Source organism: Trichinella spiralis (assembly GCF_000181795.1).
Source record: "Trichinella spiralis strain ISS 195 chromosome Unknown Scfld1, whole genome shotgun sequence".
Classification (NCBI taxonomy): Eukaryota; Metazoa; Nematoda; class Enoplea; order Trichinellida; family Trichinellidae; genus Trichinella; species Trichinella spiralis.
Genome location: NW_003526940.1, coordinates 1,160,535 through 1,175,559, shown reverse-complemented (window position 1 = coordinate 1,175,559; position 15,025 = coordinate 1,160,535). Strand labels below are relative to the sequence as shown.

Below are 15,025 nucleotides of genomic sequence, written 5' to 3'. Positions count from 1 at the left end.
AACGTCACATTAATAAATTAAACTTATAAACGTTACTTACATTTCTGTAATACTGTAGCATGGATTGTAGAATTGCAAGAATGAAATTTGAAGTATAGTTTTTCTAAAATAAGTATTTTTTTCTATCCATATATTGATGGTTTTCATTTTATAAAAGATCAATGACAAGTTTTTTGTACTGAAATAAATTGATGAAGGCATGTTTTTTGGAATTCGACTGCTTTCTTTACACGTAGCTGGCAAAGAATTGAAGAAAACATTTTCACGTAGCGGTCAGGCATTATTTATATTTTATTCATCACTGAACTCAAAACAGAAGTATATTTTATTTCAAGCTACTCGTCGATGTTCAGTTTATACACAAGATGGCATTCACTGGCTTCCATTGTATCGTTTTAAATGGATGCCCATTATAGCTAGCATATCCCGCATCAAAATTGCACAAACTGTTCTTTCAGTAATTTTCGTTCCCGTTGCTTATTTAGCTTATCAAGACAAGCAGATTTCACTGAATCAGCTATACGTTTTGGTTTTCATATGTGTTTTTGCGTTATTCATGCTCTGCGTAATGTCCAGCATATTCCGGCGTTTGATTGGCGTGGTTAGTTTAGACGAGAGTAGAAATGTAATTCGCATTGGTCATTTGACATTTTGGGGAGCAAGACGTAACGTTGAAATTCCACTGGAAGATTTGACTCCACTTTCTGAAGTCAACTTTTGTCCTGGTGATATTTATGCTGCAATTCGACGTTATTCTGATTCAAAGTTTCATCTTTATTTACCTTTAAAAGGTTATGAAGTGGTTAACAAACAAAAATTGATCAATGTATTTGGTGATTTTTTTGAATGATTCATTATAATTGCAAATATGGAATATTTTTTGAAAGTTAATTTAATTATCAAGAAGTGTAATTGAAATTTCAGAAAAATATTTACAGTAAAAATGTTATTTTTTACTTGCCCTGAAATCTTAGAATAATAATAGTCTAGAAAAATTTTAGCGAATGTATCAATTACATAAATTACATAAATAAAATTACAAATTACATAAAAAAATAAATGTCCTAATATTCCATGAAAAGAAGCAGCAATACTTTGCGTAATCAAACGTTATCTTTAAGTTAAATTCATTAAGAACGTATTGATTCTGTTTTCAAGCCATTCTTTAAAGCGGCAGTACAGTAAAACAAGTAATCTTTTGTTTCATCAATAAACATTATTGTTTTTCATCGCCAAACGGTATTATATATTGCAACATTTTAAGTTCGCTTGGTTGCTTCAGTATTATTAATACAATTATAAAATCACTGGCAGTTAAAATTATACATACTTGCACTTGAATCACAAAATATTTTTTGCTTAAAAATTAGCATGAAAAAAGAGCAGCGGAAAATTGCTTTATAACTTTTTTTCTTTTTTATAACCTGAGACAATATGAAAATTTTATTTATGATATTTGAATTTAATAATAAATACATTCTAAGTGATATAAAGCTAAACTTAATTTATATGCAGCTAAAATTGAAACATTACTACAATTTTCTCAACTTGACTTGAAAATCATTTCTTACTATTCGTCAATAAACATTACTGACGCTGACCAAATTGCATAGTTTTTGCCATTTAATTTTTTATTGAACTGTTTTAAGAGCGTTTTATCAGATTTATACTTATTATTTTGTTGTGTGTTATCTTGCTTTTCTTTCTGCAACAAAGATCAGAAGAATTCTCTGAATTAATGCTTGAGCAACATTCAAATGACACTTATTTATTACTAATGTGTAAGTCTATTTTAAAAAAATTTTTTCTTCAGTGTGAAATATTTTTAAGCTCTTATTATTTAATATTTTCTTCATTATGAGTTTGAATTTTCGAATCATTGTTCCAATGTCGAAAGTTACGAACTGACATGATAATTATAACATTGCAATAATAAACAGGTGCGTGCAACTTAATGTATTGCACAGTTTACGTAGAGCAATTTGAAAGAAAATTTTATTTTTGTCTGTAAACTTCAAATTAATATGTATCCTCAGTTGAGTTATTTTTATCATTTGTTAATTCTATCAGCATTTTAAGCTGTAGAGATTGTTCAGCGAAAGTTTAATTTTGATACGGTATTTGAGAACGGTTGTCAATCAGTTGCGAAAACTTTTTTCCATAATGTTTCTATTTATTACGAATATGTCAGTGTAAAAGAATAAATTTTGTAAAATAAATAAATATGAAATTTTTTTCCTGTTTGTAATGATTGCAAATTTGGTGTCGAAGTTTCCCCCACGTCGCAGAATAATGGCTAACCTGAGTTTGCTGTATTTATGCGGAAGTGTTATATTCAAGGGCAATGAGGAGTTCGAAAATGTTTAATAAAGAAAATCATCAATAAAACCTTGAAATTGGGCGAACTTGATTATGTCCTATCAAGTGTGAATCAATGGCTCTGTGTGCTGTTTTCAGTCGATCAAAAAGTACGGTGAATGAATAAAAGCGAGTTGATCATGTCATTTCGCGTTGGCGTGCAAACAAAAGACAGAATTAAAGTTAAGTCGAAGTGCTGCATTGCTTTCGGGTCATTGTGTCGCACGCCTTACACTCAGCAGTGAAATGATTCGGGGAACCGAAATCAAGCTTCTCTTTCTGTGAAAAGATGTTCCTCATAAAGCTTTTTCACTTTGTTTTGTTTCATTGTTGAAATTGCACGGCCACTTGTAGACACAAAGGAAAAACAAAAAAGTGCACGTCACTCGGTTGCGTACTGAAATAGTTGAGAGCACAAACACGAGAGCATTTCAGCATTGTATTGCGTTTAATTTTTTTTGCTTAATTTCCTTCTTCTATAAAATAAACAATCTGTTGTACTGTAAATGATAGTCAGGTGTTTTGTTTGTTCTTTTATGTTTTTATTTATATTTTTTTAATAATTAAATTAGTCTTTTATAATTTTATATTTTCATTTTTATCTTTTGATATAGATTTATCAACATACTCCAATATACATATATGTATTGATTAAATGGGAATTTATTGAAAGTTTAAATATTAATATTTCTTTAGTTTAGATTTTGAAATTTCCATACTTATGCAGGTCTTTTTTTTGCAGAGTTATTATGTACACGATTATTCTATTTCTGGTGGTATTTGTATTGAAACAATAAATTGCCTTTAAGTAATTGTGTTTTCACTGTTACAGTATACTTTTGTTTCTGAAACAGTTGATTTTTGCGAATTGTAATTTAAATAATAAAATATATACTATATACAAAATTTTTAAAATATTGTTTGCACATTGTAAAATATTTAAATTGTCATTTGGTTGAGATTATTATTATTTGTAAAGTTATGTAATTAAGTTTTGATTTTGAAAAAAAAATTTCATTTCCATTTGTTAAAATATGATAGTTTTGAATTGATTGCAATTGTTGCTCACTTTCAATATTTGTGCAGGTACGGATATTGTTAACCAGTATTGTACAGGTATAATAGTTGTTGCACTTTACATATTTCTGCAATTCACACTTTTTTTGTGTTTGCAGTTGTAAAGCATGTTGTAACAGTGATGTGAATCATTGAATTTATTTGAATTTTCATTATGCAGACCAGATGCAATTTGTCATCGTAGTTGTATGCTTGATTTTAGAATGTGCTTGTCACTGGTGGAGGTGTTGTACAATTATGATTCGACCACGTCTCGGGGGCATCGTGTTCACGTTCTTGCCGGAGAAAAGTTCTACCTGGTCTCGGATGCGGATGAACACTGGTGGTTCGTGTGCAAAGATTGGTCGAACATCGATGGATTTTATTTGCCAAAAAGTTACTTGCGTGTTTTGTCCGTTCAGTCTCGTATTTTGTCTGACCAGACATCGGCGGTGATCAGTGACGACGACGACGACGACGTCTGCAGTGGAACTTCCAAGGATGAAATGATTCGCACGTCGGTAGCTAATGGTCATCGACCGTTTGTCGTCGCTGAAGTGGAAGAAGCGGAAGAAAACCTTCCAGCTGACCGTTGGCCGGCTATGCTTGCCAACGGAAAAGCTGGGAAATTGTCTTCGTCAAGACTAGTGTCGGCTAGCATTCCCGTCGGTTTGGAGATGTACTGTTTGGAAAGGGCCGACCAGAGGAGTGCCCTTTTGAACGGCGACCACGGTTTGGTCGGCGTCGAGACGTCTTCATCTTCGGGTCGGTGTTCCACTTTTGGAACCGTTGGCGCTCAGTCTCGGTCGTTGGACAACGATCTGCCGATGAGCTCCACCTGCAGCAGCAGTACCGATAGCCGTAATAACAGTCGGAACAGTTCCTCTTCGAGCGTCGTCATAGCTATGGATTCTGTTTCCGTTGTAAGTTGCTTGTTCAATCAAGCATATTTCCAATTTTCCCCAGTATATCCTGTATTGATTAGATGTAATATTTTCTTGTTGTTCAGTCAGACGCGTTGGCTAATGCCAGAAGCCGCAGCCCCATTTACGCGAACATTGAAGAATGCACCGACATGTCCATTCCGGCGATCACACCGGACATGCAGCCAATACGCACATTATCCAACGGTTGGCAAGAGTACATCAGCGAGTCGGGTCGACCGTTCTTTTACCACCCTTTAATTGAAATTTCATCTTGGAAACCGCCTCGCAGTTCGGTAATTGATCGTAAAATTTTTTATTCTACCAATACGAACAGAAAGAAAAAAAACGTTTTAAACAATTTAAACACTGTTTTTTTAACTGGTTTTTTATTTTGTTAAGCAATAAGCTTCGAGTGTATTATTTATTATTTTTTCAATTTTTTTGTGAAACATACAGACAAGCACGACAAATCAGCAGTGCAGCGTTGCTTCGTCGACGCGCACAATGTTGGATTCGTCGTCATCTTCAGTGTTGGACAATTTGTCCGAAGTAGTTGACCGTCGGCGGGCAGTTGTCGACGACGTTGGGCTTTCGTCGTTGCTCAACAAACCGAAAAATGACCACTGCGGATGGTCGAAATCCAAACTAAGAACGGATGTAGATATGGAGCCACAGCAGCATCAACTACAACAACAACAACAACAGCTGCAGCGCAGCGGGTTCTCAATTGGAGAGGAAGTGGACGACGGGCGTGGCGAGCACTGTGTCAGAGTTAGCATACGCGACTTTTCCGACCTCAATCGGTTGCTTTCAACTTCGCAGCAGCATCCAGCGACCAGACCAACGTCCACATCCCTGTATGGTCAGTGCATGTCAGCTTCGGATGGTGCTTTGAAATTTTCCGCCTTTCACTCGTCCACCGGAGTAAGAGGGGAGAATTTTTATTTAAAGAAAAAAAAATTTTTTTTTCTCTTTTAATTTTTCATTCATTTTACAGACTGTCATCAAATGCGGCAATTTGAACAGATGCAAAGTTATGGAAGCTGGAAAGCGAATAAGGTGTGGTTGGTCATTTGTAAATTTGATTTGATTTTGTAATTTCACTTTTCTTCTTCTTCTTTTTCTTCTCAGAAAACACTGGTCGACTTGTTTCGTTTATTTGACCAACGCCCATATGATTTTTTATAAAGATAAAAAGTCGAGTGAGGTGAGAAAAGCATACTTTATTTTTATTAGGAAAAAAGTGTTTATTAATTTGCTTTTTTGAATATTGCATATTAGCATAGCAACAATTGATTTTAATTTTTCAGAAACAAGGCAATCAGTATTGCGCGCCGTTGGGCGTTTGCGATCTTCATGGCGCCAAGATCAAATGGTTGGTCGACGACAAAAACAAACGAAAACGATTATTTCAAGTATGACCACCGGCTTTTATTGAATAATGCTTTATTATTTTATTTCATTTTAATGTGAATTATTTCAGTTGGAACTGGTCGACGGTACGGCTTATTTGTTTCATACTGAAGTGGATAATGAAATTATCGATTGGTACGACGCATTGCAGAAAATTGTGAACGAATTAGTAAGTGGGTTTAATTTTTTTTTATTTTTAATATTCAATTTTTTTTGAAATTATTTTTAAGCCAAATCCCGGTTTTCAACGCACACCAGTTATTGAAAGGTCGTCGTACAAGACGAGCAGTCGACGGGTTTCCACCACGACGGGTCAGAAAATTGCAAAAGATGCGAAAAATTTGCACGATTACAAAGAAAAGCAGAGCACATGTAAATTATTACTATTAATTTAATTTAATTTTATTTTATTTTATTTCATGCAGCTCGAAATATTAACGGTCCGACGTCGGATTCAGTGGAGGCCAGTGTTCCAAGCAAACAGTCGATTTTGGAAAAGTTGGTTCGCTTTTTCAGAAACAGACCGTCGGTTGAATTTTTGAAAGAACGAGGCATATACAAACGTATGCAATTTTGTTGTTTAGCTGTGCTTTTTTAAATAAATAAATTAATAAATAAATAATTTACTTCAGCTGAGCCGGTTTTTGGAAGCAGCTTGACGGAAATATGTCGGCGGGAAAAGAATACTGTACCGAAGTTTGTTACTGTGTGCATGTCGTTGATCGAAGAGCGCGGCTTGGAAACCGACGGTCTGTACAGGATGAGCGGCAATTTGTCTCAGATACAAAAAATCCGTTGTTCCGTCGACCAAGGTTTATCAATAATAATTAATATTATTATCAAGTGTGCTGTTTATTTGATTTTGATTCTTTTTTTTTGTTCAAGAAAAATACAACGTTCTCATGAATGAAAACGATATCCACGTTCTTACTGGAACTTTGAAATTGTTTTTCCGCGAACTTCAAGAGCCACTGTTTCCGCCTTTTCTGATGAAAGAATTTATGAATGCAATAAGTATGTTTGTTTGTTTGTTTGTTTGTTTGTTTGGTGTGAACAAATTTGACAAATTTTTAAGAATTGCAAAATGCAAAACTGCGATACTGTGCATTCAGAGATCTCGTGGCACGACTGCCGCCTCCACACCACGACACTTTGAACGCGTTGCTTATTCATTTGTTGAAGTATTGAAAAGCGAAAATTTTATTTATTTATTATCAATATGTATGGTTTTTTGAAATTTTATTTCAGAGTTGCGGAAAAGTCGTCAACCAATCGTATGCAAATTCACAATTTGGCAATCGTATTTGGTCCAACGTTGTTCAGCTCTTGCCCGAAGCCGGAAAAAGCCGAAAGCGGTGGACAGCGTCGCAAGAAGATGATGATGAAAAAAAGTGCAAGCAAATATTCCGAACCGTCTACATCCGGTCACGTGGACGTCATTCAGTCCAATTCCCATCTCGCCTTTTCAATGATCATGCACGGTCAGATTGTCGAATACATGCTTAAAGAGCATTCGAAATTGTTCAAAGTGAAAGTTTGACAATTTTACTTTTCCATTCTTCTTATTATTATTATTGATTATTATTTTAATTTGTGATCTTCAACGTGTTTGGCTATTTGATTTGAAAAAAGAGCCATTCCATTTTTTGTCACTTGAGCAGTGTGATTGTTTGCTTGTTCGTTTTGCATATGAAGCAAGTGAATTTTTTCCATTCTTCTTCTTCTTTTCATCGGGATTATATCGATCAATTTATTATTTACTGCATCGAATGTTTTAATACAGTTTTTATTTATTTATTTATTTTTAAAAACAAAATTTGTACATAATCCCCTTACCCTTTTCTCATCTTAACGGTTTTTTTGCGTTTTGTTTTGTTTATGTTTACTTTTTGATGAGATGCTGCTTTTCCTCGGGTTTTCTTCTTCATTTTCCTTAGCTTATCGTGCAGATCTGTATCTGTTCTGCGACCAAAGTTTCATTCCAATTTCAAATCCCATTATGCAGAATGAGTATGAAATTGTGTCCGCAGGACGTTGTGTCTTTTTTTAAAAATATTTGCCTTATCTTATTTACATATATATATATATATATATATTATACTTGTGATGAGAAAAAGAAATACATTTTTTGATTTCACTTAATTCATATATTCTTTGTGGAAACTTTATCGTGATTATCATTATTATTATTATTATTACTGCTCTTACTGAGCATACTGTTTCTTTTTTCTGTTCAATCAAGAATATCCACTCCATCTCACTTTGCCTGAATGCAAGTAGATATTATGTTTACTTGTGTTTTCTTTTTACATCAGTAAATTTATGCTATTTTATTTTATACGTTTGTTTCGCTTGTCTTGTTGTTTTATCAGACGTGGATTGTTCGTTCTGCAATTTACCGTGTGAAATAATTTGTTTAATGTTCAAACCGGCACTGTTCAAGATATGCTTTTTGTAGTGTTTTCGAGTTTTTGCTTATATTATGATCAATTGTGAAATTTAATGATGAAGAGAAAACAGTTGGAATCAGTTTTGACCAACGTGGAATCGTTTCACAATCCCAAAGTTCTACTCGAACAATACATGACAACAGCTGAAGTGGCGGGTAATCTTTTCCTTACTTTTGATACTTCACAATCTACAGTACAAGAAATGTTGTCAATAAAGCGAATTGAACTGTACTATTCAAAAAAATATACATGTGGAAAATTATAATTTGTTTTTATAATTGCAGCTACGATGATTTATACGATTGATAATCATTTCAACGATTTGCAAGGGAAAGTTGTCGCTGACTTAGGTTGCGGATCCGGGATGCTGATGATTGCAGCTTTGTTACAAGGAGCAGAGTAAATGGATATTTTTTAATTAATTAATTAATTAATTTCTCATCTTTATACAACAGTATTCATTCATTCATTCATTCATTTATTGTTGTTGTCTTTTTGCCAGTTATTGCGTAGGATTTGATGTTGATTTCGACGCATTACAACTTTGCAAGAGAAACGTCAATTCGTTACAATTAACCGAATATGCAGATTTCGTCCAATGCGACTGCACTGCGTTGTTCAAAAAGCAACAAAACAATTATTATTTTTCCAAAGCATTCGATACGGTGATTATGAATCCTCCGTTTGGAACGAAACGAAACTCAGGTTTTCTGATATATGTATATGACAACAATTTTATTATTAGAACACGAACACTTACTTTTTCAGGTGTGGATGTGGAATTTGTAAAATGTGCCATCAATATGGCAAAAACATCCGTTTATTCGATGCACAAAACAGTGACACGCGAGGTTATTATTATTATTTTATAAATCAATGGAATGAATGATGAGTCATTTGGTAGTGGAATGCGTTTTAAAGTAGTAGTAGTAGTACGTGTGATTGATGAGATAGATGTTTTCAGTTTGTTTCTTCTGATTCTATAGCACATCATGAAGAAGGCAAAAGATTGGGGAATTGTCGCCGACGCGTTGGCCGAGGTCCGATTTCAACTTCCTGCCACCTATCGTCACCACCGATGTCCACATTACACGGTCGACGTGGATCTGATTCGATTTTCCAACATCACTGCCAAGACATTCGTCGATTGAAACGCCACCGTTGTTCTCGGCTTTTTCCATCATTGTTCAACTTGTTTTACACAGTTTAATAATAATAATAAATTGAAATATTTAAACAAAATTTTTTTCTCTACTGCAGTTTGTAATTGTACAGTTCTTCGTAGTCGAAGACCAACGCCTGCAAGGCGTTGAAACTGCCAGAATCGCTCGAGTCGTCATTGTCGTGGTCGTGGCCACGGGCGTTGGCGGCCAAGTTCCAGTCGACCGTCTGCGAGCAGAGCAAGTCGGCAATGTAGTGGACAATTTTCAAATCGCTCATCTCCAACTGGAAGTCGCGCGAAAAATGCCTCAGCCGGCACTGCTTGTCGCCAGCTTGGGCGCGGTCCCGTAGAAAAGCCGTCAACACGTAGGCCAAAGCGAACGGCTGGGCCAAGGCGCCCACAGCGTACGGCACGAACGTGCGGTCCGACCGGCCGTGGAAGCGGGCCCGGCTGACCAGGCGGCCCAGGAACTGGCCGCGGTAGCGGTGCGTGGTCAGCTGGCGCCGATTCAAATCCACGCGCGAAATGAACGGTACCACGTTGTCGGCGATCAGCTGGTCAACCGGCTGCGACTTCGGCACGCGCAGACCGAACAGCTTGTAGTCGACCAACGCGGTCGCCGGCAGCCGACCCTGGTGCCAGTGCTTGACCGGCGGCGAGCTGTAGACCGTCGGCACGAAGTGCTTCAACGCGTCGATCCAGCCGAGCACGCTCGCTTGGAGCGGGTCGGCGCCACTGACGAGCACAAATTTGCCGGTCAACAGCGAGTACAGGACGTGTTCCAAGCTAGATCCCAAGTCGGCGACTAACGATCTGGTCAGTTTCGGCTCGGAACACGACCAGTCGGTCCGGAGCCGGTGGAACGACTCAGCGTTGGAACCGTTGAGCGTGGTCTCGGGATGGGCGTGCCGGCCGCTGGGGCCGGCGCAGTGGGGATAGTAGACCACTGGCACCGAGCCGAGACGCACCCCACTCGACTGGGCCAGATGAGTCATCAAGTGGAACGGCAGCGACGGCGACCAGCTGTAATATTTGGACAACAGACGACGGCAGACGAGCCGGGCAGTCGAGTTGGCGAACACGCACGGGGCCAAAGTGGTCCAGTCGCGCCGTCCGCTCTGACCAGCCGCCGCCACGCCCAAGTCGCCACGGTCGGAAGTGTCCAGAGAGTTGATGAACGCGTCCGCGTCGACCAAATGGTGGACATTCGAGCAGGCCGAACCGCAGCCCCTGAGCTCGGCCGAAACCAGCCTACTGGCGGCCAGCATTTCACTGTGCAAGCGTCGGTGGCGCATCATTTTCGGCGCCGGCACCGACTGGTCGCTTTGGGCCGGCTTGGGCCCACGGTCCGAGTCGTAGCAGAGTTCGTAATAGGCGCTCACCGCCTGACTTTGGATCGTATTCAACGCGTCCAACGCTTCGGTGAGCTGTTTCAAAAACTGACGCTTGTTGCAAGCTTTGACCGGCTCGATCAGCTTTTCCTCAAAGTCGGCTCTCAACTGGTCGAACAGACAGACCAACTTGCGCTGGTCCCGGCACACGTAGGCCAAACAGAACGGCCTGACGAAACCCCGGGCTTCGAGCTCGTACAGCGTGAAGTGGTGGACGAACGCGAACACGCCCTGCTCGTCGTTGCGCAACAACATCTGCGTGTCTTTGGCCCTGAACGCGTCGCTGTCCACACCACCCCGGCTCCGGCGACCACCGGCCCAGTTGGAGCCGGACCGTTGGTAGTCGGCCGTCATGAGCCACACCGCGAACGCATCCTGGTCGAAATGAACCCCCGGACTGGGCGGTACGGAAAACGCCGGACGTGGACCTTCCACTTCGCTGAACTCGACCAGCATCAAGCAGTCGTCTTCTATTGCCGACAACGAGTGCCAAGGATCCACAGCAACCGTTTGACTGATAAGCAGACTGTCCAAATCGGCCATCACGGCAATCTCCCTGGGGCTTTCACTCGGCGAACCGTCGCCTGCACTGCCGTACTGGACAACACGTCCTTCGATCATTGCTGTCTGCTTAAAAATTAAACCAGAAAGCACAAATTTTAATTTCTATATCAACAATATACTGTGAAAATTCAAACTCAACAACATATCAGTTTCAAAAACAATACTTGAATATTTTTCTGCAGCAATAAAATAAAAATACAAAATGAAATGTGGGAATGAACAATTATTGAAATGCAACTGAATTTTGAAAGCGCTTTTTTTAATGTAAACTATCTGTTTGTCCAACTTTTGCAGTTAGTTGGCAAACAGTTTTTCCACGGTCACATGATATCTTGAAACCGTGAGTAGAACATGAAATGCAAGTACACCTTTTTGCAATACAGTTGCAAATCATTCTGCAAATAAAACACTTTTATTATTTCGCCATTTTTTTACAAATATATCATTTCAAAAATTACATGTATCATAAAGATTGTTCGCAAAACTAAAAGATAATCATTTCAAAGGAAAAATCATTAAAAACATAAAATATTCAATGAAAACAAAAAAATAATAATAAAACATACTTAGTTTTTAAAATAATTTTTGATCTACATTTGTCAGTAAGTAATTTTTGATTGTTAACTAAAGGACTACAAAAGTGTATAAGTTAAAAGATATTCAGGTAAAATTTAAGTAAAGTATACCTTTTTATTACAAAAATTCAACTTTCATTGAAATATTGTTTAATTTAAGATAAATGTGTAAATAACAGTAAAAAATGTAGCAGTAAAATATTTTTATAAAAAATGTTACAATGGAAAATCACACGTATATGGTAAAGTTGAAAAAAGAATTATCGATAATGTTGCCTTTTACCTAAAAAAAGTACTTTATGTGATGGGGTATATGTAAACAACAGAAGCTTATGATAATTTTGAAAGATGAACTTTGTCGATTTGAGCGTCAATCAAAAAATTTTTTGGATTAACCTTGCAATCCTATTCTGTCAGCCTGGAGCTAGTAAATGTCGACAGAGTGAATGGAATGTGTCACGATGATTTCAATTCTCGGGTCGGCTAGAGTTGACTACGATTCCAACAACAACAACTTTACTTACATCCGCACACGATGAATAGTAACTGCGACGAGTCACATTGAAGAAAAACAGCACTTATTTTCTCAGGTAAACGCATGCACATACAACTCGACTTCACTTCTACCATCATCATGACAACAACGAACGGTGAAAACTAACTTGCCTCGTGCACAGCATCCGTTCTCTATGAACTACTACTATGGCAACATTAACTCAATTTTGCTTGTTTTTCGGTGTTTTCTTGTCCGAAATTTCAAAAAGCCAGGCCTCCACCAATCATTTATAAAACATCTCAAAATTTGACAAGTGCAATTACGTAAATAGGTATGTTGAGAACTGCCTTCGTTTGAGCCTGACCATCCGCATCCGCTACCGTAACTGGCGATTGGCGGTGGTGATGCGTAATAGTCATGTGCGGAGGCGAGTGCGAACGCGTGTAAAAACCTGGTCTTGTGTGTATTGTGTTGACATGTAATTGGTTTGTGCGATTATTCCGAATAAAGCTTTGTTTCCCTGTGCCGTTGTTCCCGAATTGTCGCTAGCGCTCCTAAGCCTGAGAAGAGCCAGTAACTCCGTTAGCGAAACTCAACAGTTAGATTGAACAAGGTAAGCTATTCCCAATAGTAAATATAAAGCTGAAATAATATTAAAATTTGTTAACATTTGATATTAGATATTGTTAAAATATATTATTTTAAATTTATAAGAAATGAAATTTGTTAAAATAATACAATATATAACACTTTTTAAAAATAATAGTGAAATTTTTAATAATTAAATTATCACAAAATTTATATAAATTCTCAGTAATTAAAATATCAAATCAGTTAATACCAGATTTTTGAGAATACTGTATTTCCGTTAGTATTAGTTACACGCGTACGTCTTGTGCATTCTAGTCAGTTTTCTGATATGCTGCAGTTCGATTCGATAATATGCTGAAAAACTTCTGATTAAGGAATGAACTGCACGTTTTGCTCCCGATAATGAAGATGATGATGGAAAACTTTCTATTTTCACTAGCCGAGAAAAGAGAAAAGAAAACGAAAGAAAATGAGTCGTTATACAATACAGTAACGGAGGCACTGAAAAATGAAGTTGGAAACGTGAATCATTTCTACAATGAGAACTTCTGAAAAATTGATGAGCGAAGAAAACTCATCACACTTGATACTAATGGAAATTATTTCGAAAAGTCCTGTGAAAAACTAATGGAAAGGTTAACTTATTTGGCATCGTCTCCAGTAACGGTCTCATTGGCATCCATGGCAAAAGTTTTGGATACGTTACGCTAAACTCATGTAATAGATGATTTCGTTATTGCTTCTCAAGTGAAGATTCATCATTTTGTGAAATTCAAGGAATTCTGTCTACTCATTCAGTGAAGGCTCTAAGTGACGATTTAGATGCAGGCTTAGAAACAAGATCCACCATAAATTACGATAATACTGTTAATGCAAGTCAAGAAGTGGTGGGTACTTTAATTGAAGTACATAAAGAAGATGATTCAGAATTAAATATTTGTTCCTTCCGAGGTCTGGAAAGAACGTGCCATTTGTTGGTCTTGGAAATGCCTTACTTTTATGCACCAGTCTTCCGCATTACAAATGAGATGACAGTTTTAGAAGTATGTTCTGTTCTGGAGCATGACTTGCTTTTGTCAGGCATTTGGTTTCATATGCAGCTATAATTTCAACTGCACCATTTTTAATGAAATAGATGGAAGCAAATGAACGTTGGCGGCAAAGATCAGAATACTGGCGATATTTTTCATTTCTGTGTTTTTCGTCTACAATTACAGCTATTTCTCAGTTGTACTTGGTTATTATTTTGGTACTGCACAACTTCTTGTTCATATTATGCAGATACAGTATTTACGTTAAAACAAGCAGGTGAAAACAAGTGAAGACGCATGTTTTTTGCTTAATAATTAATATTTATCTTGCTTTAGGATGGAATAAGAATTTCAGACTTATGGATGTCCAGTATAATCTACTACACCAACATCCATGTTACTACGGTATTTAGAATGAAAAGAATCCGGAAAACTTCCCAGCCTAAGGAATTCGAAACAGTAAATCGAAATCAAAATGTCAGTCTGATCTAAGAAACCTCCAAGATTTGCAAACTGCTGTCATTAAATTGTCATTGAATTAGTACAGTCAGCTTTGTATGAGCACTTTCAAGTTTTCTCTAAACTCGGTATTATTTGAAAAGTTAATGCTAATCAGCATAAGCACTTGAGTATACGTAGTTCGCTAGAGAACGCGGCATGCTCTTTGAGCTGCTTCGCGACAGCACCTTTGTCTCAGAAGAAATTTCTGTATCAGTTATTCTTGCAAGGGTGCAGATTCATATCTTATCCGTTATCGAATTTATTGCATTTTCATACCTTACGTGCTGTTTTTGTACCATTGTTGAACTGGGAGCATTAGCTCAACAAAATCAATGCTTTTCATATGTCATTATTCCATATTTTTGGCCGCTGTGTTAATTTGTTGTACGTAGAATTTGTTCGTTGCTGTGATGCAAGTCGACCAATATTAACGAGCAAATCGAGCTCGCGAATTAGCTGTTCATGTTTGTTGTGTTTGCATTAGTGAAACGCTTCTCTGTCTGTGTGAGTG

At 37.5% G+C, this 15,025-nt stretch overlaps 5 protein-coding genes across 5 annotated transcripts; 4 read left to right on the top strand and 1 right to left on the bottom strand.

Annotated features, from left to right (window-relative positions):
- The first annotated feature begins 199 nt into the window (after nt 1-199).
- Tsp_07383 (transmembrane protein 186) lies at nt 200-1,613 on the top strand. The gene is made up of 2 exons (XM_003381657.1): nt 200-791; nt 1,516-1,613. The coding sequence occupies exons 1-2, from the start codon at nt 200-202 to the stop codon at nt 1,611-1,613; spliced, it is 690 nt and encodes a 229-aa protein (XP_003381705.1).
- A 1,251-nt stretch (nt 1,614-2,864) lies between these two features.
- Nucleotides 2,865-7,293, top strand: Tsp_07384 (WW domain-containing protein). The gene is given in 15 exon segments (XM_003381656.1): nt 2,865-2,875; nt 3,596-4,337; nt 4,424-4,633; nt 4,797-5,264; nt 5,338-5,399; nt 5,472-5,547; nt 5,651-5,755; nt 5,824-5,922; nt 5,984-6,125; nt 6,179-6,251; nt 6,270-6,316; nt 6,386-6,565; nt 6,639-6,767; nt 6,829-6,934; nt 7,002-7,293. 15 exon segments carry the CDS (start codon nt 2,865-2,867, stop codon nt 7,291-7,293), a joined length of 2,742 nt encoding a protein of 913 aa, XP_003381704.1.
- Nucleotides 7,294-8,255: 962 nt separating this feature from the next.
- Nucleotides 8,256-9,354, top strand: Tsp_07385 (putative ribosomal protein L11 methyltransferase). Its single transcript, XM_003381655.1, has 5 exons — nt 8,256-8,358; nt 8,488-8,602; nt 8,706-8,908; nt 8,972-9,042; nt 9,190-9,354. Exons 1-5 carry the CDS (start codon nt 8,256-8,258, stop codon nt 9,352-9,354), a joined length of 657 nt encoding a protein of 218 aa, XP_003381703.1.
- Nucleotides 9,355-9,454: 100 nt separating this feature from the next.
- Nucleotides 9,455-11,714, bottom strand: Tsp_07386 (conserved hypothetical protein). Its single transcript, XM_003381654.1, has 2 exons — nt 11,607-11,714; nt 9,455-11,386 (listed from the first exon to the last, which is right to left on the bottom strand). The coding sequence occupies exons 1-2, from the start codon at nt 11,712-11,714 to the stop codon at nt 9,455-9,457; spliced, it is 2,040 nt and encodes a 679-aa protein (XP_003381702.1).
- A 1,895-nt stretch (nt 11,715-13,609) lies between these two features.
- Tsp_07387 (hypothetical protein) lies at nt 13,610-14,833 on the top strand. The gene is made up of 4 exons (XM_003381653.1): nt 13,610-13,683; nt 13,731-14,025; nt 14,350-14,472; nt 14,630-14,833. The coding sequence occupies exons 1-4, from the start codon at nt 13,610-13,612 to the stop codon at nt 14,831-14,833; spliced, it is 696 nt and encodes a 231-aa protein (XP_003381701.1).
- The last annotated feature ends 192 nt before the right edge of the window (nt 14,834-15,025 follow it).